The 25,848-nt window shown below is 44.2% G+C and overlaps 1 protein-coding gene across 1 annotated transcript in view; it reads right to left on the bottom strand.

Moving 5' to 3' along the window:
- SYNE3 (spectrin repeat containing nuclear envelope family member 3) overlaps positions 1-25,848 on the bottom strand; it is a 48,408-nt gene that overhangs the window by 10,459 nt on the left and 12,101 nt on the right. Inside the window, exons 6-16 of the mRNA XM_065403165.1 lie at positions 24,186-24,322; positions 21,545-21,719; positions 20,330-20,512; positions 19,921-20,064; positions 19,107-19,241; positions 16,694-16,855; positions 15,723-15,886; positions 9,812-9,938; positions 8,751-8,906; positions 3,487-3,636; positions 1,067-1,105 (exon numbers count right to left, since the gene is read on the bottom strand). Coding sequence (XP_065259237.1) covers positions 1,067-1,105; positions 3,487-3,636; positions 8,751-8,906; positions 9,812-9,938; positions 15,723-15,886; positions 16,694-16,855; positions 19,107-19,241; positions 19,921-20,064; positions 20,330-20,512; positions 21,545-21,719; positions 24,186-24,322 — 1,572 coding nt within the window. The remainder of the gene's footprint in view (positions 1-1,066; positions 1,106-3,486; positions 3,637-8,750; positions 8,907-9,811; positions 9,939-15,722; positions 15,887-16,693; positions 16,856-19,106; positions 19,242-19,920; positions 20,065-20,329; positions 20,513-21,544; positions 21,720-24,185; positions 24,323-25,848) is intronic.

The raw sequence follows: 25,848 nt of genomic DNA, 5'->3' as shown, positions 1-25,848 counted from the left end.
CAATGTGATTCAGTTACACAAGACCACACTAGGGGGACTGCTCAATTCTGGGACTCCACAAAGACCACCAGGCTAGTGTTGACTTCCAATGAGATCTAGGCTCCTAAGGGCTAAATCTACAAAGGGGACTTAGGCACAGCATTGCAGTGCATAACGTTTAGGCATCCTGCTGCCTAATGGAATCCACGGCACCGAGTTAGGTGCCCAGACTCCCGATATAATGCACAGGGACAGATAGGCACCTAAGAACAGGATTCATAAAAGCCAGCATACACCGAGGGGAGAGCTACCTAATACAGCCAATAGGGAATGCTGAGGAGAGGACGTAAGCTCCTAAGTTATTAGGTACTTTCAAAAATGTTCACCCTCATCTACACAGGAGATGGACAGACATCCAGTTCCTACCCTTCTGTGATGGTAGGATAGTCCAAGGGCAATACTCTGAGAGTAGAAGGAATTTAATTCCCTTAAAAAGGAAACGGCTTCTCCTTTTTAAACTTGGGGTATGTCTACACCAGTGTTTCTCAAAACTCTTTACCACTGTGGGCCGCATAGGCCGTTCTCCTCTATGTGTTATGTGGGACACATCCACACAATATATGTACTACCTGTATGGCCCTGAGGATGTCATGTGGGCCGCAGCTGTGTGCTAATTGGGCCGCAAGCGGCCCGCAGGTTAAAAACCACTGGTCTACACTATAGCTGCTACAGCAGCTCAGATAGAGCATTGCATCTGTGTCGCTTACAACCGAAGTGTAGCCTATACCAATTGAATGGATTTTTCTGCTGAAGTAGTTAACCCAACTCTCCAAGAGGCGGTAGGTAGGTCAACGCAAGAATTCTTCCATCGACCTAGCCCTGAACAACGTAGCTAGGTTGATCTAATTTTTAAATGTACACCAGGCCTTGTGGACGAGCAGTTTCCTTATTAAGGTACTTTACATAGACACTTACCCTAATGCAACCAACTCTTTTCAAGAACCTTAAAAAAATCTCATTTAAAAGTAATTACCTGTGAAACTTCTAATCTAACATTTCTGAGTTTAATGATTGGAAAATATTGTACCTTTCTGAATCCATCGGGTTCTTCCAAAGATCTAGGAGTCTGTTAAAAAAAAAAAAATAATGAAAAAAATAAACACAAACACAAAATACCATGAACCCGAGATCCCAGTGGAACCTATAACGGAATATTCATTTCACAGGGGGAACGTTTCTTTCAAATTTCTGGTCATCTGGATAGGCTGAAACAGCAGGTGACTGGTGTTTAATGAGCTTTTAAATGCACATCAGGAATAAAGCCCAAATGGATTTTGTTTCCTAACAATGTAAGTCAGATGCAGTGTTACCTAAGAAATAGCTTTGATTTTACTGACACCTATTGACTAAATGTATTCTTACACAAGGTACCTGGGCAAAAAATGTACCACACAATAACTCTGATTTTACAATATTTCTGATTAACAGAGACTGCTCTTCACCTCCACTGCAAATCAAAGGATTTGTGTTCTAAATAAATACTTTCAATTTGAAACTCATTGACAGCTTCTTTGAAAACTAGCGGAGAAGGACAAAAATTACAGATTTTCTCCCACACCTTACATCCAAGATGCGCATTCGATGAAGTGGGTTTTAGCCCACGAAAGCTTATACTCAAATACATTTGTTAGTCTCTAAGGTGCCACAAGTACTCCTCGTTCTTTTTGCTGATACAGACTAACACGGCTACCACTCTGAAATCTAAATATTGAGTCATTTTAGGTGGATCTTTTTTCAGGTGCTCAAGTTACAATACTTTAAAGAGGATTTATTGCCGAAAGTGCCAGGTACCCACAATCTGAAAACCAGGCCTCAAAGTTTGGCACCCAGAATCACTAGTCACTTCGGAAAATCAGGACTTAACTATGCAAATTTATGCTAAAACTAACTGCAAATATCTTTATCATTATTTGCAATAAACCACTACCCCGATATAACGCGACCCGATAGAACACGAATTCGGCTATAACGCGGTAAAGCAGCGCTCCAGGGGGCGGGGCTGCGCGCTCCGGCAGATCAAAGCAAGTTCGATATAATGCAGTTTCACCTATAATGCGGTAAGATTTTTTGGCTCCAGAGGACAGCGTTATATCGGGGTAGAGGTGTATTTGTTACTGGATAAACTCCACCTTCTTTACAGTGCTTTCATATACAACTCTCTGATATAAAGCTTTATGTTTACCCAGACCTATACTTTGGTCCTCACATTAAAATCCATTACAATTGTCTATGACATCAGCTCTTTATACCATTCCAAATGCTTAGCCCATGAAGTGAATGTTATAAAGAATCTGGCTCCTTCTGTAGTTTCTTTCTGAAACAATCTATTCTGTTCTTGACTATACTGATCACAATGGCTCACAGAGCACCACAGAACAAAAGACAATTATACAAATAGAGTTCTGTGGACATATAACCTTGTTACAGTAATTGTGCAAAAGAACATTCTGTGGGGGAGAGAAGGAAGCCCCTGATTGAGATTTCCTCATTACATGTCTTTGAGAAAGTAAGTTATATATTACACACACACACCAACTACGAGTTAGGGATTGGTCCTGCTTTGAGCAGGGGGTTGGACTAGATGACCTTCTGAGGTCCCTTCCAATCCTGGTATTCTATGATACATGGTGTGAGGATCCAGGGACTAGAACCCAGGTCTGTAGAATGTAGGAAAGTTGATATTCCCACAGTACCACTAGGAGGCCATATAGAGGCATAGCCACGGAGCACTGTGGAGAGTAGGTGCCACAGGAAATACAACCCAAGAGACTCAGACTGACAGTACCCTGCAGCCTCTGTTTGGCCAAGTGCCCCTACTTAACCCCAGTGGTTGCCCCAGGAAGTTGTCTGGGCAACTACACAGATTTCAGTCTGCTGCAATGCCAGACTTCGCCTCTACTCCTGATATCTGATCTCTGACTCCAGCTGACTTCAACCCTGATTCTTGCCTCTCAGTTCTAACCTGGTTCTGCCTCTGATCTCCAGTCTCCGACCCTGGCCTGACTGATCTTGGCACTTGTTTATGAGACCTAGCCTTGCGATTCCTCCAACTCCAGCCCAGCAACTCCTGTCCCTGGTGGACAGACCTCAGCCCCGCTGAGACCACTAGGCAAGACCATCTACGCCTCAGTCCCTTACATGATATCATGTTAGATGATATCACTATTGGGCCAAATCTGAAGTCTTTACTCAAGCAAAAGTAACAAGCATTGCTTGTGTGGAGACAAAGAGGCCACAGGATTTCTAACTGAATATTGAAAGTGTGTGTATATATAAATATATTCAATTGACTTCAATGGGATTACCTATATGCTTAAAGTTAAGCATATGTTTATGTCCTTGCTGGATTGGGACCATATTTGTCAAAAAGCAGTGGTTACTTACAAGAATCATGGAAAAGTACTACAGTGTCTTTAATACTAACAACTCTGATACCTGTTCACCTACCAATGAGCTGCTGGAGTCTTTGAGTTTAGATTTGTAGAGCATCCATTGATAACGCAGGTCCTCCACATCTTCAGAGGTCCCAACAACTGTCTGAAGACTACGGAGATCTTCGAAAAGACGTTGCCCCTCAGGAACACGAGACTGCAGCTCCTTCAGGGAAAGACAAGTTCATCAGCAACATGGCATTTAAAGGAATCACTGCCTTGCCAACACAAGAGATTTCGTCATTTTAAAGGACATTAGCATTGCATCCAGTTGGTGGGAACTCTGCATTTACGTTTATGCATTTATTTTTATTTTGCTATCACATATTCATCTAGGATGGTCTACAGCTGCAGGATTTATCTACATTGAGGATTTTTATTGTTAGGTTTGCTCTAATAGTTGTAATTTTTGGTGGATTTTATTGTATTGGTTATAAGTATTAAAATGCTGAGGATAAAAAATAAAAGACAGATTTTAGCCAGAAATGTTAGAATATCTGTGCCAAACAAGGCTGTTTGTGACATGGGAAAATGTCTTACGCTAATGCTGTAGTGTGACTCTGCACTTTCCATTGCAGCATGGGGGCTCTTACAGATCTCCCCTCAAAGAGTGGAATATTTGTGGAAAACTCCAATGTTTCCCAGGACACCCACCTCTCTTGTGAGTTTTATAGAAGGGAGATTTGATATGGCCCTGGATGCTGATTTTAGCTTTTAAATAATTTGGAAATGCTCCTGGCCACATTTCAGCCTCTGTACTGTGGAGGAGGATGAAAGACTTGGGAAAGAAGAACATCAAGCTGGAATGAAGGGAAAAGATACCATAGTTGGGACCCTCCTTCCAGATGATATCATGGTATCCTCTTGCACTGAGGATACCCCTACGGGGGAGGGAATCCCAGTTATAAGACACAAAGAGATAATAGTAACCAGGGATTCAGCTATTAGAAATATATATGCCGTATATACTTGATCATAAGCCGGTTCGTTTATAAGCCGACCCCCCCCAAGATGGATAAGTAAAAATGGAATTTTTTTATAACCCGTTCATAAGCCGACCCTATAATTCAGGGGTCAGCAAACTTTGGCTCCCGGGCCATCAGGATAAGCCACTGGGGGGCCGAGATGGTTTACCTCGAGCGTCCGCAGGCACAGAGGTAAACCTAAGTAAACAACGTGTCCCGGCCTTCCAGCGGCTTACCCTGACGGGCTGGGACAGCAACTGGTGGGGAAATTTTGGGGGGGGGGAGAAGCGGGGAGTCAGGGGAGTAACCCCTGTGACCACCCCCCACATGACCCCACCCCTAACCCGGGACCCCCACACTCTCCCCATCCCATCCCTTCCCATCTTATCTGGGGAGGGCCAGGGGAGGATGTCTCTGGCCTGGCTGGAGCTGCTCCGGCAGGTGGGCAGCGCGGCCGCAGCCTGCTCCGATGGGCCAGACTGGGCGGCGCGGCCGCAGCATGTTCCAGCGGGCTGGGCTGGACGGCACGGCCACAGCCTGCTCTGGGGGGCGGGGCCGAGCGACAGGGCTGCAGCCTGACAGCCCGGAGCTGCAGCTGCTTTGGAGGCTGGGGGGAGAGCAGCGTGGCCAGAAGCAGAGAGACTCTGGCCCTGACTCTTCCCTTCTGTCTCTGCTGGCTGTGCTGCCTCTCCTTGCTCCCTCTGTTGGGGGGAGGGACTGTGTCCCACCTCTCCCTCTGTATACCCGTTCATAAGCCGACCCCCGTCCGTCTCTGGTGCTTCCCTTTTTTACTAAAAAAATTCAGCTTATGAACGAGTATATACGGTAGTTGGTTTGTGAGGACCAGGAGAGCCACATGGTGAATTGCCTGGAAGGTACAAAGCTTGTGAACCTCTCGAGACATCTAGATAGACATGAGTTCAGTGCTGGGGAGGAGTGGTGGTTGTGGTATATGTAGGAACCAGTGACATAGGGAAACGTAATAGAGAGGTCCTCGAGGCCAAATTTAGGCTGCTAGGTAAGAAATTAAAGTCCAGGACCTCCATGTAGCATTCTCTGAAATGCTTCCAGTTCCACAGGCAAAACTGCACAGTCTCAATGTATGGATGAGATGATGGTGTTGGGAGAAGCAATTTAGGAACTGGGGAATCTTTTGGAAAAGGAGGAGCCTATACAGGAAGGATGGGCTCCACCTAAACCAAAACGGAACTAGATTGTTGGCATGTAAAATTAAAAAGGTCATAGAGAAGTTTTTAAACTAAGAGATAGTGAACAGCTGACAGCTGTGGAGGAGCACACAGTTCAGACAGAGGATAGGTAATACATTCCTTAGCAGAGGATTGATTAAAGAGCATACCTCTATATCCTAGTAAAGAGGAGAGGATAGAAAGTGATAAAGTAGAGGTAGGAACTGAAGAGAAACAGTCAAATGAAAAAGAGTCCCATTCAATTGCATCACATGAAGGCAGACAACTAAATATTGACAAATTTTATAAGTGCTTGTATACAAATGCTATAAGTCTAAATACTAAAATGGGAGAACTTGAGTGACTGGCATTAAATGAAGATACTGATATAAAAGACATCACAGAAACTTGGTAGAACAATGATAATCAATGGGACATGGTAATACTAGGGTACAAAATATATAGGAATGACAGAATAGGTAGTACTGGTGGGAGAGTGACATTATATGTGAAAGAAAGCATAAGAGACAAATATAGTACAAATCTTAAATGAATCAAACGGTATCTTAGAATATGGTACCTTAGAAATTCCAAGCTTGAATAACAAGAGTATAGCAGTAGGAATATACTACTGACTAACTGACCAGGATGGTGGTGACTGTGAAATGCTCAGGGAGATTAGACAGGATTCACAGATAAAATTTCTAGGCACCATTAATGACTGCTTCTTGTAGCAGCTAGTCCTGGAACCCAGAAGGGGAGAGGCAATTCTTGATTTAGTCCTGAGTGGTGCACAGGATCTGGTCCAAGAGGTGCATATAGCTGAACCACTCAGTAAAATCAACAATAATGTACTTAAGCTTAACATCCTTGTGGAGGGAAAAATACCAAAGAAACCTATCACACTAGCATTTAACTTCAAAAAGGGGAACTACACAAAAACGAGGAAGCTAGTTAAATGGAAATTAAAAGGAACATTCACAAGAGTGAAATGCCTGCAAGCTGCACGGAAACTATTTTAAAACACCATAATAGAGGCTCAAACTACATGTAAACCCCAAATAAAAAAAACAGTAAGAGGACCAAACAAATGCCACCATTGCTAAACAGCAGACTAAAAGAGGGGTGAGAGGCAAAAGGGCATCCTTTAAAAACTGGAGGCAAATAGAAAGGACAATAAAGAGCATAAGCAAGTCGAGTGTAAAAATACAATTAAGCAGGCCAAAAAAGAATTTGAAGAGCAACCCGCAAAAGACACAGAAACTAACAAAAAAAATTTTCAAGTACATCAGAAGCAGGAAGCATGTCAACGGATGATCGAGGTGCTAAAGAAGCAACCAAGAAAGACAAGGTCATCACACAGAAGCTAAATTAATTATTTGAATCGGTAGTTTGATAAATTAAACAGTAATATGTCATCAAGACCAGATGATATTCACCCAAAAGTTCTGAAGGAACTCAAATATGAAATTGCAGAACTACTATCTGGAATATATAACTTTTCGCTTAAATCAGCCTCTGTATCAGATAACTGGCAGAGAGCTATTTTTTAAAAAAGCTCCAGAGCTGATCCTGGCAATCACAGGCTGCTAAACCCAATTTCAGTACCAAGCAAACTAGTTGAAACTACAGAAAAGAACAAAATGATCAGACACATACATGGACACAGTATGTTAGGGAAGAGTCAACACAGCCTTTGTAAAGGGAAATCATGCCTCATCAATCTATTAGACTTCGAAGGGGTCAAACATGTGAACAAAGGTGATCCAGTGGATACAGTGTACTTGGACGTTGAGAAAGCCTTTGACAAGATCCCTCACGAAAGGGTCTTAAGCAAAGCAATGAGTCGAGAGGACCTTCCCTCTTATCCCATAAGTATCAGTAACTGGTTAAAAGACAGAAAATAAATCGTCAGTTTTGAAATGGAATGCAGTAAACAGTGAGGTCCCTCAAGGATCTGTGCACAGTACAACATATTCATAAATGATCTGTAAACAGGGGTGCTGGAACAATTTTTATAGTGGGGGTGCTGAGAGCCACTGAACCAAACTGTAAACCCTGTATATAATGGAAGCCACTTCAAGTCAGGGAGTGCTGCAGCACCTGTGTCTGTAAAAGTGTCAGTGTGGTGGCAAAATCTGCAGATACTAAATTACTGAAGACAGTTAAGTTCATAGCTGACTGTGAAGAGTTACAAAGGGATCTCACTAGACTGGGCAACAAAATAGAAAGATGAAATTCAATGCTGACAAGTGCAATGTAATGCACATTGGAAAAGATAATCCCAACTATACATATAAAATGATGGGGTTTAAATTAGTTGCTACCACTCAAGAGAGAGATCTTGGAGTCACTGTAGATAGTTCTCAGAAAACATCCACTCAATGTATAAATGCCACTGTATAAATTCATGGTATGACCACCCCTTGAATACTGCATGCAGTTCGGTTGCCCCATCTCAGAAAAGATATTAGAATTGGAACAAAATACAGAGAAGGGCAACAAAAGTGATTAGGGGTATGGAACAAATTCCATATGAGGAGAGATTAAAAAGACTGGGACTGCTCAGCTTAGAAAAGAGATGACTGAGGGAGGATATGATAGAGGTCTATAAAATCACAAATGTGTGGTGAAAGTGAATAGGGAAGTGTTATCTACCCCTTGATATAACACAAGAACTAGGGGTCACCCAATGAAATTAATAGGCGGCAGGTTTAAAACAAACATAAGAAAGTAGTTCTTCACACAACACACAGTGAACCTGTGGAACTTGCTGCCAGGGGATGTTGTGAAGGTCAAATGTACAACTGGATTCAAAAAAGAATTAGATAAGTTCTTGGAGGATAGGTCCATTAATGCCCATTAGCTAAGATACTCGGGGATGCAACCCCATGCTGCATGTGTCCCTAAACCTCTGACTGCCAGAAGCTGGTACTGGACGACAGGGGATGGATCACTTGATAATTGCCCTGTGCTGTTCATTCCCTCCGAACAATCTGGAACTGGCCCCTATGAGAAGACAAGATACTGGGCTAGATAGACCATTGGTATGACCCAGGATGGACATTCTTATGTTCATCTCCCAACATAATTCCCTACACTCAGAAAATTAGTGTTTGAAAACCAACCTTTAGCTTGCTGTGTATTGCTTTAACTTCTTCACAACTGGAGGGTTTCGTGACAAGAATCTTGCTCAGTTTGTCATTTTCTACATGTAACCACTCTTCAAAGTCCTTCATGAGTTTAAGGAGGTGACTGTTCTCTTCCTCTTTGCTCACTTTTGTCTGAGTCACAGAACAAAACCCAAAAAGGAATTTATAAAAAAGGAAACACACATTATTATTACTGCCTTCAGACACCAACAGCCAATCATGTTCCTGCTGAATTCCCATTTACTCCAGTGGGGCATCACCAGGGTCCAGGTCTGGTCTCTCCTGTCTCATCTCAACTGAGGCCAATTCTACAAAGTGCTGAGTGCCTCATGAGAGGTGCTGAGCACCCTCACCTTCCACTGAAGTCTCAAGTCCCACAGGCTCTCAATATAAGGAAGAACTTTAGGTCTGGATTTCCCATGTAGACAAAATCCCCTATGATTTTCATAGGAGTTATGCATGTAGAAGGGCAAAATAATTGGAAATGGAGCAGGAGGCACCATCCATCTGTGATTCAAGTTATAATTAACTGGTCACAGGAAGGAGATGGAGGGCCAGGTCCTCAGCTGGTGTAAACCATCTGCACTGGAGCTATGCTGATTTATACCATCTGAGAATCTGGCACTGGGTTTGCTCTACTAAAATTTGACAGTGGAATGAGGAATTTAGCAAAACACAGACGGTTCCAGGTGTTTTTTTTCCTAACTCCCTGCCTGGCATAATGGTACTATTTACAAGGGTCTCGACTATAACACATACCGTTTCATATCCAAAACAGTACATGTGAGTTTGGCTGAGTGACTTCCACTGATTTGTATGGGAGTCATGAAGCTATGCTCCTACATCAGCCTTTGCAAATTGAAGATGTCGGATGTGCTTTCTAATGACCCAGTAAGGCTCAGAGCCTTGATCCCCACATTTCAGATGTTTGCTGGACTTTGCAAATTGGAGAGTTTTACATACGGTATCAGACAGAACCAAGGGAAATGGGCTTTGTAAAGTTATTAAGGAACGCTGATACAGATTACTTCTCTCACCTGGGCGTGCTTGAGAGTTACCGCTGAAGAGCCGAAGGCAAACCCAGTCGTCAGTGTCTTACCCACAATGGTTATATTCTTCCCCGTATCAACCACTGTTGTATTTGGCTGCATGCTGCTGAGGAGGCTTGAAAATACAAAATCAGAGAAGTCAATGCAGTGATGCATCTGACAACTGATACATTCATGGAATGGGGGGAAGGGGTGGGGAACCAAACCAACATACCTATGCTTAAAAATATTATTATTATTTCCTTACTATTAATAAAGTAAGAACAAGTAACAAATCAGCAGTGTCACAAAGTATTCGTAGTACTCAGTGCTAGGGCTGACTTGTAGCTCTTTAAGGAAAGTTATCAGAACAACACTCTTCTCTGCACAAGCAACACCACTGATAGGCTTTAATACTTCAGCCTGTCTGTTGATTTCCTTGACATGCTCCCTCCTTGCACCATCTTGAGCCCCCTGTCTCTACAGTGCTTCAAGCCCCTGGAAAGCAAATGAAAAAGTACGGGACTCAAACTTGGATGCCCCCCACTACTGTCCCATGTAGCAGTTCTGGTGCCTCCTCACTCTACTGGGATCATGTCTGGCTGATTAGGGTACCAAGAGGCTTTTCTGGTAGCAAGTAATCACTGGAGCATCACCAGTAACCCTAATCATATAAATGTAGCTCCACACTGTACAAGTTGGTGCAGGTTATTTTTGTGTGAATATGGGTACATGCGCATGCACAGCACTTTGTTAGAAGTACAGCAAGGACCAGCAAATCTGAATAGCGCTAGGTACTATAGTGAACGCTGCTATAAATACAATGAGTATAGATAGGTAGGAAAGAAGATTAGCTCTGCTTAGAATGTTGCAAAACATTAAGAGCCAACTCCAGAAGTGGCTCCTTGGAAAAGTACAGTTGATGTACTTTCAGAAGAGAAAGATGGTCTTGTGGTTAAGACACAACAGCAGGAGTCAGCTGATCTGGGTTCTATTCCTGTCTACCACAGACTTCCTGCATGACTATGGGCTAGTCCCTGAAAGGCATACTGTCAACTTGAAATCTAGGCTCTTTAAAAAAGGAAAGTTAAAGGTAGTTTCAGGTTCTATGCCTGAGCCTGAATGTCCCTGCCAGCTTTTGTGGGTTTTACAATCACATTTTCATATTTAAAAAATATTTTCTCTCCATTATTGTAGTGTGGAAACACTACACATGGGAACCAGTGAAATTAACAACAAAGTACTGCCAAAATATATATAGTAAACAACATGAGAAACCTTTTCCTCTATTGTCTGAGTTACAGTTAACACCTAAAATGACTATCAGTACAATATTTTTGGAAAAGAGGGTGATTTTTTTTTAACGTTGCTAGCATCCCTTTAGCCCTTCCATTCCTCATTTCCCCCTACCACACAGAGATGGGCCTGAGCTGGATCCAAACTTTCTCAGTTTGGAAGCGCTTGGCTCTTGGGGTTTGGTTCAGGCCCATCTATAATTTTAGGCTCTGCCTCTTTAAGTATCCTTTCCCTCTAAGGATCCATATCAGGAGTGTTTCTTGGTGCACAACTATGTTTTGACAATCTAAAATATTCTAAACAGTTAATATCAAGGTCTGCTGGTATTGCCTATAGATTTAATATAGTGCTGTATTTATGTACATCCAGAAAGCTCACATAATTAACATAGCTAGAATACATAATTTGTGCCCACTGATGCTGTCATTTTATTTTCAAGGGCTCCAGTTAGCAAAGTGCAGATAATGAAATGCCACCAGGGGATCAGCGTTTGGCTCCCAAACATATCCTTCATTCCCAAGCCTCAGGGACTGGGAGCATGGTGCAGGCAGAGTGCTCTAACTAAGTTGCTTATATGGCTCCCATCAGGGGAATACCTGACTGGCTCACCAGCTATGATGAATTTAGCCTCACAGCATCCTTGTGAGGTAGGGATTATTATCCCCATTTTACAGTTGGGGAATGAGGCACAGAAATGCTGAGGCTACGTCTACACTAGAAACTTCAAAGCGCTGCCGCAGGAGCGCTCCCGCAGCAGCGCTTTGAAATGTGAGTGTGGTCACGCGTGAGCGCTTGGAGAGAGCTCTCCCAACGCTCCTGGTAATCCACCTCCACGAAGGGAATAGCTCCAGGTGCTGGGAGCGCATCTCCCAGCACTCGGGGCCTGTCCACACTAGCGCTTTAAAGCACTCAAACTTGCTGCGCTCAGGGGGTGATTTTTCACCCCCCTGAGCCAGCAAGTTAGAGCGCTATAAAATGTAAGTGTAGACAAGGTCTAAGGCCATGTCTACACTACAGCTGCTACAGCAGCATAACTCTGGCCTTCTCTCTCACAATACACGGCGAAAGAATTCCCAGCGTGACCATGGGACATGTCCTACGAAGTCTCAGTGCCACACAAGTGAGTGCAGTGCAGACATAGAAACTCAAGTGTTATTTTGCAGTGCAGCTGCTCTCACTTGAGCTAGGCGAACATGAGAGAAATAACTCAAGTGCAAACCACTGGTTACCTCTGCAGTGAAGACATACCAATAACAGAACAGCTCATTTTAAAAGAAGCGGGGGTGGAGGGGAGGGGGGAGGCTAAAGCAGCCAACAGAAGTTTGGACAAGAGAAGAACATACAACAGCCTGAAAAATAATGAATGAAAGAAATGCCTCAGAACATCAAGGTTGGGTTGCACTGAGCTCCCTAGTGAGTCAGCAGTAGTTAGAGATTTTAGCAAGCCTTACTCTGGAGCAGTAGCAGGCAGGACTTGAAGATAATTAGTTTATTATTAGAGGCTTCAGAGTAAGCCAAAAGGGTTGATAAGTCTGGGAAGATGATCCAGCCTATGAGAGAAGAAATGTGCTTTAAAACAGGGGAATACAATGGACCGAGGGATGGGATTGCACTGCAGAAGAGGCATAGCAGATACAGGAGAGAATAGTGCCAGGAAAGCTAGCCATTGTTATTGGTGGGTTATTTTATTCAATGAGCACCCAGCCCGACAGTGCACCAACTGCACTCAAACAGATAACTACACAGCCCATGGCCTGAAGTGAGCCCACTCTCAGTGTAGACATAACACAAGTAGTGATGGTCATAAACAAAAATGGAGTAAGGAGAGCGGTAGGGAAAGGGTCACAGATACATCTCGGGGGGTTTGCTAAATGTGGATTTCTTAATATAATTTTTATTAGCTTAATTCTCAGAGGTGCCACAGCAGACATGGGATCTGAATGAGGAAGTGGTGGTGGCCAGGTTAAAGAGTTGCGGGGAGGAGGGAAGGAGAAGCATGAAAGAAGGCATGAAGGTAGAAAAAGGAGAAGGAAAAAAAGACAGTAGCACTGGCAGAGCCAAGAGTGTTTGGCGGGAAGGGAGAGACAAGCTCGGAGTTCTAGGTCAGGGCTGAGTGAAAGCCAGAGGGAGCTTGTGACATTACACCCCATATTCTTTATGGAAATATGCTTATGGCATAACAGATATATTTTATGCAAGATGGGTCTTGTAAGGTATCATCGGAAAGGTTATGATTTACTGAATGTGATTATCCAATTTGTATGCATGTATCATTTCTGTATCGAAAGTTAGGAATATTGACTATGTAACAATTACAACTGTGTGTGTATTTGGGAGACACCCACCAGACAACAGGCCATCAGCCTTGATGGGTCATTAGGAAGAAACAATAAGACTTTGAAAATACTAATCTCTCTCCTTCCTGAGAGGCTGACACTACTAGGTCAGTTGGCCTGTCACCTGGTACTAAACACCCTCTTGGACTTCTAGTAATTTTCCACTAAAAGGAGGGGAGGTCAAGACTGGGAAACAAAAGATTCCCACCGTATGTAAATTTTATTTAAGGCTGAAGAGTAAGGCAAACAAGATTCTTCTCCATTGCCTTCCTGCCCAAGAAGAAAGACTGCTGAAAGTACCTGAAGAGACAAAGGAACTGAGCAGTGGGAAAGGCAAGGGCTGAGTCCAGACTAAGACAGGAGTCTAGTCTGTAAAGAGAAATAACTGGAACTCTAAGCTACAGAAACTCTGCAACTTGCCTAAAACAACATTTAGGGTGAGAAATTATTTCTTGAAACCAGTCTCTCTAAGATCTTAAGCTTAGTATGCATGTTTTGTTTTATTTGCTTAGTAATCTGCCTTGTTCTGTTTGCTATCCCTTATAATCACTTAAAATCTGCCTTTTATAGTTAATTAACTTATTTTTGTTTATTATTAAACCCAGTTTGTACAATTTCTAACTGGGCGGGGTGGGGGGGGGAGAGGCAAGAAGTTGTGCATATCTTCCTCCACATTGAGGGAGGGGGCGAATTTATGAGCTTACATTGTATAGATTTCTCTACAGCGCAAGACAATATTATTTTGGGTAGACTTTCCAGAGGGGAGCTGCACTTGAGTGCTGGGCAATTTCCTAGCTGAGTCTTCTGTTTGCAGACTCTGTGTGATTCTATAGCTGGTGCGTCCCTACCTATGTGTGTGCGTGTGCTGCCAGAGGCCGGAGAGCCTAATTCAGCAAAACAGGGAGAGGGAGCCCAGGCTAGTGGAACAGGCAGGCTCAGTGAAATCACAGTACATCAGATGGCATCCCAGAAGGGGGGTCCAACCCATCACAAATCTAGTGTGAGGTTAGATACCATGTGAAAGATCTTTTTATGCTGAGTGGAAAATAAACCAGAAATTGGCATTAAGAAGCACTTTTGTCTCATTTGGAGAGAGCCATTTGAGGGAGCAAATTCCAAAACGAAAATAATTGAGAGTGCTCCAAAAAAAAAAAAAAAAAATCATCAGAAGCAGGTGAGCAACCTGTTATTTCTTTGTGTATTTCTCAGCAAAATCTAGGTCACCGACAGAAATCTCGAGAGCCGGAGAACTCCTCCCAAGCACGTGGTAATCCAGACAAACCACTTGTAAAAGAACCCAGGAGCTCACAGCAGAGACGGAGAGGGAATGTGTGCTTCTAATTAAGCAGCATTCCTTGACAGGTAACAGCCAAGGCATCTGGTAATGGCAGGGGTAAGAATGTCTTCCAAAGTGACACTTAGCTGCCGGCAAGACCTAATTAAAGAGTGAGCTCTGTGTGTGTGTGTGTGTGTGTGTGTGTGTTTGGCTTGGCTTGTTTCTGAACGGCTTTAATTTGAATTGTTTATCCTTGGGAGCCATGCTCTGAAATCTAATGAGGTTTCAACACAAAACTGTGTGAAACTGTCACCCCCATTACAGCTGGTTTGCTGTGGCTGCAAGAGGCACAGCTCAGAGTCTCATTATCTCCTACTAATGCTTGAAGGATACAGGGGAGGTGGAGACTGTGTCAGTTTGGGGTGGCGGATCATGATAATTAACCTAGACACGTTATCACCGTGCCTGGGTGAGCGTCTCAACTCCCCCCACCTAAGTCCTCTTCTCTGCCATCACCAGCAATGTCACCCTCAGGTCTCTAAGCCCAGACGCACCTCTGACTCTGCTCTCTCCCTAGCCCCACATATGCAGGCAATATCCAAGTCTTGCCTCCCCTTCCTCCTCCATAACCTCTCCAAGATCCAGCCTTTTCTCTCTGTTCACATCTGCAACACTCTCATCCAAAGCCTTATTTCCTGACTCAAGTACTGCAAAGCTCCTGTTGGCTCAGGCCTAAGGGAGATTTGCCAGGTACAGTATCTGCTCACAGACCACAATATCCTGGCTGAAGTCTGAGACGAGGTACTGTGCAGGTCATAGACATAGTTGGCCTGAGTCTCCACCTTCTTACACCAGCGTAAATCAGGAGTAACTCCACTGCAGTCAAAAGAGAATCAAGCACAGCTCCTAACTTTCAATACTCCTTTAGGCTTAGCGTTTGCAGGGCTGGTTATAGAGCAGCAGAGAGAATCCCCCTCGAAGGGACATGGGAAAGACATATATGAACACTTACCTGATTGTCATTTTTTTGAGTGAACTCAAAGATTCTGTCAGCTGGTTCATTTCAGTATGGACATGTGCTGCCCCCACTGGGGAAGAACTCTCAATCACCAGCTGGCCATGAGCCCCAACAAGGTGCAACTGGATCTCTTTACTTGGGAATTCAGCTAGCAGCCCCTGAAATTCACAGCACTCACAGTCACTTTCAGGTGTCGCTGCTATTTCTGAAGCTTTACCACAATGCAGGATACCTGTGTCAAATGAAGGGCTATGTTCAGCCCAGGATTAGGCTCGTTTCTCTTGGCACTACACTAGTTACGGGTCCCCAGCAGCAAGATCTGCTAGGGGTTCCTGGAGGAATCCAGCAAAGCCCAAGAAGTGGGTAGCATGGGATTAGGGAAAAGGTGTAGCTAGTATGTCCCTGCTGCAGGGTAACACTGTGGGGCTTCTCTGGAGCCCCCAATGGAAATTAAAGCTGCTGCTTCCCGCTCAAGGGCCAATCAGCCCAGGCTGGCACAGGAAGTGTAAATCACCAGTATGAGTGAATCTGACCCCAAAGTATTTCCATGAAGGGAAAACTGAGCAACTGTGGGAACGGGGACATTTTCCCTTTTGCACAAATAAATGCAATGTAGGATAAACCAATAGAGTAATCTATCATTTAATGCTACATTGCTGTGTGTCTGGAGAAACCATCCTGCCAGGAGGAATTCACTTTCAAGACTGGATTTTCCTTTAATGATGCTGCAGACATTTCAACAGAAGCTTGATGCTTCTTTCGCCCTAACCACCCCCAGATCATCATGCACTCATCATAGAGCAGTCCAGTTAGGCAGTAGGAATCTTCTGTCCACCAGTTTACATGGCAAATGCAAATGGAAATGGAGCCCAGGGGAACACACCACTTCCCCTGAACATCTACCTGCTGCTTCGATCACAAAAGCAAATGGATGATGACATCATATGCCAAAATGTGGTCCTCACCTCCAGGTCTGCGACTCTGCTTGCCGTGTTCCTTTCCCCACTGGCATCCTGATAGGATTCCAACTTCTGTTCAGTCATTGTGATCCACCGCTGAAGGTCTGACAATTTGTTATTGAACGTCCAATGCTCCCGAACGTGCTTCTCAGTCCGCGCCAGGATGATCTAAAAATACCAGGAGTCACCAAAACACATCAGTGATAGAATACAAAGAGACAGCAGGCTTCACAAGAGAGACTATGGTGACGGATGCTATAGAAACACAAAGAGAGGAAATAAAAATACGGATGAAAGGCAGAAACTCTTAGCTGTTTAGTACCATGACATGGAATGCACCTCCTAACTGGATATCTACAAGCTCCTGCAGATCTGAGCTTAGCCACATGGTGGGGCATTATGTATTAGAATAGTTTCCCTCTTTACAGATGACTTAAAGTGAAAAATCCTGTATTTTAGTATCTGAACTAAGTACTTCCTCCTCCCCTCTTTGCATGCAAAATCACACTAGATAGAATAGAAAGAGATCTGCCATATGGTACTTTTTCCTGGAAAAATACTATTTTAGTGATATATTTGTTTACTATTTGTGATTAAAAACTAGAATTCCCTAGCATATTAGAGTCAAATTTTATTACGGATAATTTTTTTAGTGACATAGCAAGCCAAGAGAATTTTACATGCTCTCAGTTTGTTTTGGGAGGGAAGATTTTTATAGCTGTCTTTACAAGCAACAAAATACTTTTGGTCAGCAGTTCTCAACTGGGGATCTGCGGGCCCCTGGGGGTCCGTGAGCCCTTTCAGGGGGGCCGCGGAGCCCCGCGGCCGAAACCTGGTGCCCCAAGCCCCAGTGCTTAAGACGGGAGTGGCGTGGAACTAAAACCGGCACCAACCGGCAAACCTCCCCCCCTCACCAAGCCAGGAGCAGCAGGGGGCTGAAGCCGGGAGCCTCAATGCCCCGCCCTGAAGCTGGGAACTGCACTGGGAGCCCCCTCTGCCTGTACACAGCCCTAGCTACCCCCTGCCTGCACCGTGAGCTACCTCCCTGCCTGCACACAGCCCCTAGCTATCCCCTGCCTGCACCTTGAGCTACCCCTTTGCCCGCACACAGCCCCAGCTACCCCCCTCCCTGCACCCTGAGCTACTCCCCTGCCCACACACAGCCCCTAGCTACCCCCTCCCTGCACACTACCCCCCTGCCTGCACACAGCCCCTAGCTACCCCTTCCCTGCACTGTGAGCTACCCCCTTGCCCACACACAGCCCCTAGCTACCCCTTCCCTACACTGTGAGCTATCCCCCTGCCTGCACACAGCCCCTAGCTACCCCTTCCCTGCACTGTGAGCTACCCCCCTGCCTGCACACAGCCCCTAGCTACCTCCTGCCTGCACCCTGAGCGGTTTTCAAACGTTTTGAACTGAGTCCCCCTTTGAGTTATATTTTTTGGTTACATCCCTCCACAGCCCAGACAGACTGGTGGTTTCCTGAGTGAGTCAGTGGGTGGAGGTGGCACTCCGTCCCTGGACCATGCTGTGCAGAGCTGGCTCAAGCCCCAACAGCCCTTGCCCCCCACAAAATAGAAGTAAAACTATGCCTATGCCCAAGGGTCCTCCCCCGGCCTGGAGCCCAGCGCTCCCCCCTCTTCCCCCGCTAGGCCCTGGCGTTTTTATAGCATGCTGAGTGGGGCCTCAGCAAGAAAAAGTTTGAGAACCCCTGACCTAGGTCAAATCAGTCCTTGATGTAACCGCAGTGGTTTTGGTCCATTAACTTTTAGGTCTTATAAAGCCTGCGATAAACCTTCCAGATGACCCAGTACTAAATGCCCTATGCAGCAAATCCCAAGAACATTGCACGAGCCCAAGCCAAAAAGATCTGGTTTGAGCATTGGTGGTTTGAGCATTGGCCTGCTAAACCCAGGGTTATGAGTTCAATCCTTGAGGGGGCCACTTAGGGATCTGGGGCAAAATCAGTACTTGGTCCTGCTAGTGAAGGCAGGGGGCTGGACTTGATGACCTTTTCAAGGTCCCTTCCAGTTCTAGGAGATAGAATATCTCCATTTATTATTATATAAAGGGAAATATACTGGTATAAAGGTGCTTTAGAGCAGTACAGTCTAACTGCATCCACGGTAGAGGTTGTACCTTTATAACTATATAGGTAAAAATTCCCTGCTCCCACAACCAAAATATTTCAACATCTAAGTGTAGCCTCAGTTGGTAGGATGATGGCCACAATGTAGGGTGAGGAAGATTAAAACAGAGAAAACTGGGGAATGTTTAAAGATTTATCAAGGCCATAAGAACTCAGCCCCTGCCTTCCGCTAGCGGAAAATGTCAGCGGTTGAAAGCAGACATTATGATAATGTGAAAGGATAATTTTCGCAGTTGCCACTTTAAATTCTCCACTAAATGATGAGTTACCTCCAGAGATCTCTTCAGTGTCTGATAGTCAGATGAAAGCTGGTTCATTTTACGCCTGTGGGTGGGATTAGATTGAACTAGATTCTCCAGCTCTTCCATTTGAACTATAAACTCTGCCAACTCTTCTTGGATCATCTATAGAGAAAAAGGAATACTGTACATTGGCTACTTACATACTGAACACGATTTGGCCCTACAAGACAGGTCAGAACGTTGATTCTGAAGTTGGTTCCATTTGACAGCATGAGATGTATTAAAGTAAAAAATAACTAATTTTAAGCAATTTAGTTTCTGATGCCTAGAACTGAAAATTTACAAAAGAAGCCAGCAGGCTTTCTGATACATTAGCAGCTGATTACAAAGAAGCCACGTGATAGCATGCTTGCTGCTAGTAGGCTAATTCAAGCACCACAAATGGTACAAATAGCATCAAAATAGCAGCAATTTAAGGACTTGATTTTGCTGTCACTGAGACCAGGTCTACACTAAAAAGTTAGGTTGACCCAGCTGTGTCGCTCGTTTCTCTTTGCACTACAGGAAATATCCCAATTCCCAACCCCGATTCTCACCACTGTGAGATCAGAACCAGGCTGTATAAATTTATCATATAAAAAACATCTTTCTAGAATCAGATAATCTAGAATCAGACTTGTGTGACAAGTCAAGCAAAGAAGGGCTTCTCCTCGCCCCCCGGTACTTCTGACATTAATAAATTATACATTTTGCCTAGAAGGAAAATAAATCAGTCAGGCCATCTGCCAACGTGAACATGATTAACATGCAAGTAGCATAGATAACCATCATTGTAACATACCTGTAGTCTCTGGAGTCGTGTTTCTTTACCTAAAAGGTCAGGTTGTGGTTCATTCTCTAGATCTACTTTGGCTCTGATAGCAGATAACTTCTTCTGCAGAGGCACAAAGCCTGCATCAAAGTCTTTATGTTGTGTTACCAAACTCTAGGCAGAAAGAGCAAAAAGAGCACTCAATATAACTACAGTTATATTATTTTGTGAGGGTCTACTTGACACTCTGAGCAAATAAGCAGCTGCCCTGCACAATAATCTACGTTTCTATTAATCTACAAAATGCATCAGACACAGTTGATTAGTATTAGTGAATTTATTTATACAAATCTGGATTAATAAAAGATTAATCACAATCTTTGGCATGGATATTAAATAGTAAGCAGGCCTTGGAGTGAACTTAATATTAACTGCTCACCTGCAGTCTGCTTCTCCTTTGCAGCAGACTTTTGTGTAGAATTTCTCTCTCCTTTGCCGTATCGGTTACTTCCACGAGGAGAGACTTTGCTCTCTCCTCACCAAAGATACTGCTTAGCAAATCCTTCTTCAGCTGTAACATCATCAATTGCTCCTTGAATTGGGAGCTCTGAGCCAGGCATGCCTACAGGAGAACAATTCTTCTAGTGAAATCGGAACACCAAGGGCTACATGAGCGGATCAGGTGACAAATGCACAGAAAAACAGCAAGGCCATGACTGTAGGACAACAGTATCTTGAGCATACCTGCTATACCACAAGGCACCCACAGTATGCCCAGCCGAGAGCCAACACAGCAACTTGCCAGAACCCTCAGGGCAGCACTCATTTTTTTAAAATAAAGGGAGCCAATTGCAGTCACCTTCATCCCTAACATGGAGATGAGGCCCAACGGCTCAGCATGAAGCCTGGCTGCTCGCATCAAGGTGAAGCATTGTTTGCTGGGATCTGTCGTCTACACTCTTAAAAGGAGGAAGCTGTGAGCAACACTGCAGGGCTCTGTGGGCTTACTCCAGTCCTGGTACAATGTATGACTCAGGCTGCTATACCACAAACTGCATCAGGAAGGAGTAAACTCTGCTCACAATATTTCTTTTATATAAACTGGACTGCTTCTTTGGTTCTGCAGCTGCTTTGCTGACCTGCATGAAGGAAGCCTACTCAGCTACAGGTGCCTGACATGAAACTGTCTTATCAGAGTTATGATTCAGTTTGATCCCTGTTTATGAAAGCATTTATTCCAGAGATCCAAGGAGTGAGGGTTTCGCCACCACTACTCAATTCATGGGTGCATGCAGCAATTATGCATCTTCATCTCTAAACTATATTATTAGAAAAGTATTAATGGAGTCCTCAGATTTCCAACCCAGATGGATTTGGGGTTACTGCCAAAGGCAATAATAAGGCACTTAGCTCTTATATAACATTCCTTACTCAACTGGCAACTCTAGCTTATTAAATAGAATGTTCAAAATGATGTGATTTTGTTACAATTAGTGAAGGTGTAGGCCTGAGTTTCAGCAGTGTGTTATTTCCTACAGGAACTGGAAAACATTCTCAGTTGTCGCCATCAGACAGCTGCATTCGTGCACATGTCACTACAGCTTGTGCCGTGCGAACAAGATACTGGCTTCCTAACTTAGCTGCAACTCTCTACCTCAATCTGAAGTAAGAAAGCATGTGTCAGGGAGGGCTCAGCAACGTTAGCAGTGGAGTCCAGAAGTCTCTGAGCTGATGGCTTCCACAGCTGGAACTCTCGCAGTGGATTTTGAAAACTCTGCCTGAGCTCAGTTTCAGTTCCAGTGCTCATTTTAAATGTCTTTCCCTTGACCCTGCAAGAATAAGCAGACAATGGAGAGAATGATTAAAGTGAAATCTTTAGCTAAATGTGCAATTCACTGAGGGACAAAATAGCACAATCCTCGTGTGCCTGCTCCACCCAACACAAAGAACCTCAGTTTTCTCCTTGTGTACTCCTGGCTTTGTCCACCCTTTACTAGGCAGCTGCTTCTGTCAGTCAGATGTCCAACAAACCCTGCTTAGATCTGGAGGGACACATTTATCTCTGCTCCAACTCCACTGAAATCAGTGGAGATGTACCAGGGATGAAATCTGGCCTGGCAGTTCCAATGCCAAACAATCTCATTGTGTTCCGTTTGTTACCTTCAGTATTATCCACCAATAAGAGCAAAGGAACAACATGGCTGGTGGATGGGAGAAACAAGCCATGTACGTACATCTAAGAAACCTAGCGTTTAGCTGCACCCCCCTTTAGCATTTATACATAAAAAGGTGAAAAGGGAGTTTTGGTCCATTTTTAATTTTTTTTTTAATCTTTACACACAAAAAATAAATGTTTGATAACCCAAAATTGCCCAGACTAAAGGGGACACAAATAAATTTTCCTGGTCTTTCATTCTAGATTTCTTAAACTTCTTAGAATAATTTGTGTGTCAAGTAAAATCAGTGGATAAATTAAAATAGCAAACACTCATTAAACTAATATATGGTTTAAATATCCAGGTTCCCAGTATGAAGGCTGGTCCTAAATGCTGTGGGGTCGTGAGAGTAACTTATGCAGTTCCCTTCCCAGTGGCAGACCCCCTACAGTTACCTCCTACTTCCCTATGCTTTCCTGACCTTGGATCCTGAAGTCAGGAGCAGCTTGCAGTGTAAAGTTTACGCATAAAAGGAAACATTGTCCTGTTAAGACACAGGAATGAGAATCAAGAGACTAGAATTCAACTCCTAGTTATACCACAGACTTCCAATGCAATCTTGGCTAATTTCACTTTTCTGCATCTGCTTCCCCCTCTCTGAAATGGAGATAATACTAGTTACCCACGTGTCACAGGGGTGTCTGCAAAGAGCTTAGCTTTCTGAGGGCCCTGAAATCCTCAGATGGAAATCTCTGTTATTACTTCCTTTGCCATCCACCCTACAGCCTCTGCCAGCAGCAGCCTGTGACTTTGCCACGCCTTTCAAAGAAGCAGGAGTAATGGGAAAAGCTGGCAACTCATTGAACAGTCACTGATTTCTGATCAGAGGCAAGTTTAAGTCTCCTATAGTTGTTCTTCAGTGGAAAATAAATCCCATTTTGTTTCATTTTTTAAATGTGAATTGCTTGCTTTTCTGCATCAATTTTATTCCTCCAATCTTTTTCCATTTGCCAGCACAGTCTGCTCTAGGGATAGGAAAACCAGTTTAGATACAATAAAAATAAACTGACCTTCTTTTTCCCTTCCCAGACTGATCCTTTCTTGACGTTTGCTAACTGCAGCCTCTGAACTTCCTGATTCCAGACAGCCTGGAAGCGGAAGTGCTAAAGCACAGGGAGAGGCTAGATTTGCAATGTTTCCAGCCCGAAAATGGAAGCAGGAAACAGGAGGTAGGTAGTCAGAGAAGCTAGAATAAGCCCTGACAGATAACTGGGAGGGGAATGATTCATCAAAACAAACCTCCCAGAAAAAGGCCATGTGCACTCTGCAGTAATTCAGCCAAACCATTTACAACAACAGTTCCCAGTCTGATTTTTAGTTGAGCATGAAAAGCAATCAAAAAATAAAAATACTGATTCTACAATGCTAAAACAAGCAGTCAAACCAAATATTTCATCCAGACTATACACACTACAGCAAGAGAGGGATCCAAGAGCAGGAGATAAGGAATTTGTGTTCCAAACCATTATGGAGCCTGACAATATACTGTACACACAGTCAAACCTTCCCACTACATCAGAGAAACCACAAAGATCAGTTTCCTTTGCTATTTTTAACATGTAAATGCATGATCTCGCTCCCATTGAGGTCAGAGGCCTCACCTCAATGGAAGCAGGCTTGGGCCCTAAGAAAGAGATTTTCTAGCACTGTGAACTAGGGCCAGATTTATGGAAGTATTCAGCCACCCAGCAGCTCATGTTGCAACACTTCTAACCGGAATGCCAAATGAGGCCAACGCACAATGGACTGAGCTCTTCTGAAAATCTGGCTATTTATTTTGGTGCCTAAACGGGAGTTGAGCTCTTCTGGGACTTCTCCTAAGACAATGCTTCTCAGCAAGGTTCCAGGAACTGGTCCCAAGGCAGCAAAGTTAACTGAAATGTGGGATGTGGCTATCACCAGTAAAAAAGAAAAACAAAAGAAACCCCCCCCAAACCCTTTGTGACTCTGCCACCTAAGGTCAGTCTAACTTGCACTTTTTCCACGGGCCCCTGCTGATTCTTGGAGCCATTCGGTCCCCAGTGAAGTTTTATGTCAAACTGCTAGCCGACCCCACCCACATTCCCCACTGATAAATACCTTTGATATTCCCGTATTGCGGCTACAACACCGTCAGAGAGTGGTTGTATATTCTGTGAAAACCGGAACAATTCCTTAAGCTGAGCCTTCAGTCTCTCAACCTTTGACTCTTCTGCTGCAAGCGCTGCTCTTGTTGCCTTAATCATAAAAATAATGATCAGTTTGCATTATGAGCACAAAACCTGGAACATGAAATGTATAGACTATGCTGAATCTAGAGATGGTCAAACTATTTGCCACAAGCCATTTGTGTGTCAAATTTGGCCCTTTTTTCTGTTCTCAAACTGTCCATGAACCGATCAGGATTTTCATAAATGTCCATGTTGTTTGTTATAGTTAGGTGATTAATTTTTAAAAACACCTTTGTGCCTATGGGTGTTTTATAAACTGTTCACAGCAAGTGCTCTGTGAGTATTTTAGATGCAGAATTCACTATTTGAACTGTATGACTGGTCAACAAAGTCACATGGCCAGGGGTGCTGGAACAATTTTTATAGCGGCGGTGCTGAGAGCCATTGAACCAAACTGTAAACCACGGCCATCCTTACCCATACACAAACTACGCAGCTACGTGCTGCTCCAGTGGCCAGCCTGATCGCCCGCCCGGCTGAGCCGGCCAGGAAAGCTGCCCCCGCTCCTACCCGCCCCCACTCCACTCCTTCCCCATAGCCCCTGCCCCTGCTCTGCCCCTCCTCTTCCCACCCCTGCTCCGCCCCAGCCCCGCCCCCACTCCACCCCTTCCCCTGAGCTACATGCCGGGGGACTGCAGCAGGGGTCGGGCGCCCTGCACTCACCAGGTGGCAGGAAGTGGAGCGACCCAGCCCCAGTCTGCTCTGCTGCCAGTGAGTGCTGGAGGGCGGTTCTCCCCTGCCCCCCGTGCCTGTTCCTGCCCCCCCCCCCCACGGAAGCCTGGGGCCAATCACCCCCACACACACACGGGGGGGGGGAGGGGCTGCGTAGGGCACCGCAATGTCTAGGGACGGCCCTGCTGTAAACCCTGTATATAATGGAAACCACTTCAATCCAGGGGGTGCTGCAGCACCGCCCCCCAAACCAAGTTTCAGCACCTATGCACATTGCTTAATTTCTATTCCCTGATTGGGCGACCTAAGGCGAGCAGCACTTCTGGTACAATTACAATCAAACCTATCTGTGCTAATAGCAGCTCTTCCGCAAACAGTACAAGAATACAATATGGTTATATGGATGTGCATGGAAAAGGGAACAAAAAGGGGTAGGTACACAGTTGGATTGAAACACAGTTTGGCTTTAGTGAATTATGTTTACAACTACTTTTGCTTTACTCTTTGCACAGTACTTGCTGAATATGACATAACTAGGCATTTTGGATTATAATGAAAGTAATAAAAATGATGACAGATGTATAAATGTTACAGCTGTTACCAGGAGGTTAATGATGTGTGATTTTAAATACTCTATCTGCAAAAGACCCTCTTCTTATGCCATCTCATGTTTAGAGAAGTTTGATTTTTTTAACATGGGAGTTCTACAACCTGAAACCTGAAATTATAAGTGTGCGTGCACATGCCCACCAGTACGCACTTCATTTTAATGGGACTACTTGCAGAGAAAGACACAACCCCATATAAGCAGGAACAAACAACATTATTTTCTGTACCTAAGGAGAAGCTGGGAACAGATA

This window comes from Emys orbicularis, chromosome 4 (assembly GCF_028017835.1).
Source record: "Emys orbicularis isolate rEmyOrb1 chromosome 4, rEmyOrb1.hap1, whole genome shotgun sequence".
NCBI classification, from domain to species: Eukaryota; Metazoa; Chordata; order Testudines; family Emydidae; genus Emys; species Emys orbicularis.
Note: the sequence above shows the minus strand (reverse complement) of the source record. Positions and strands in the feature narration are given on the sequence as shown.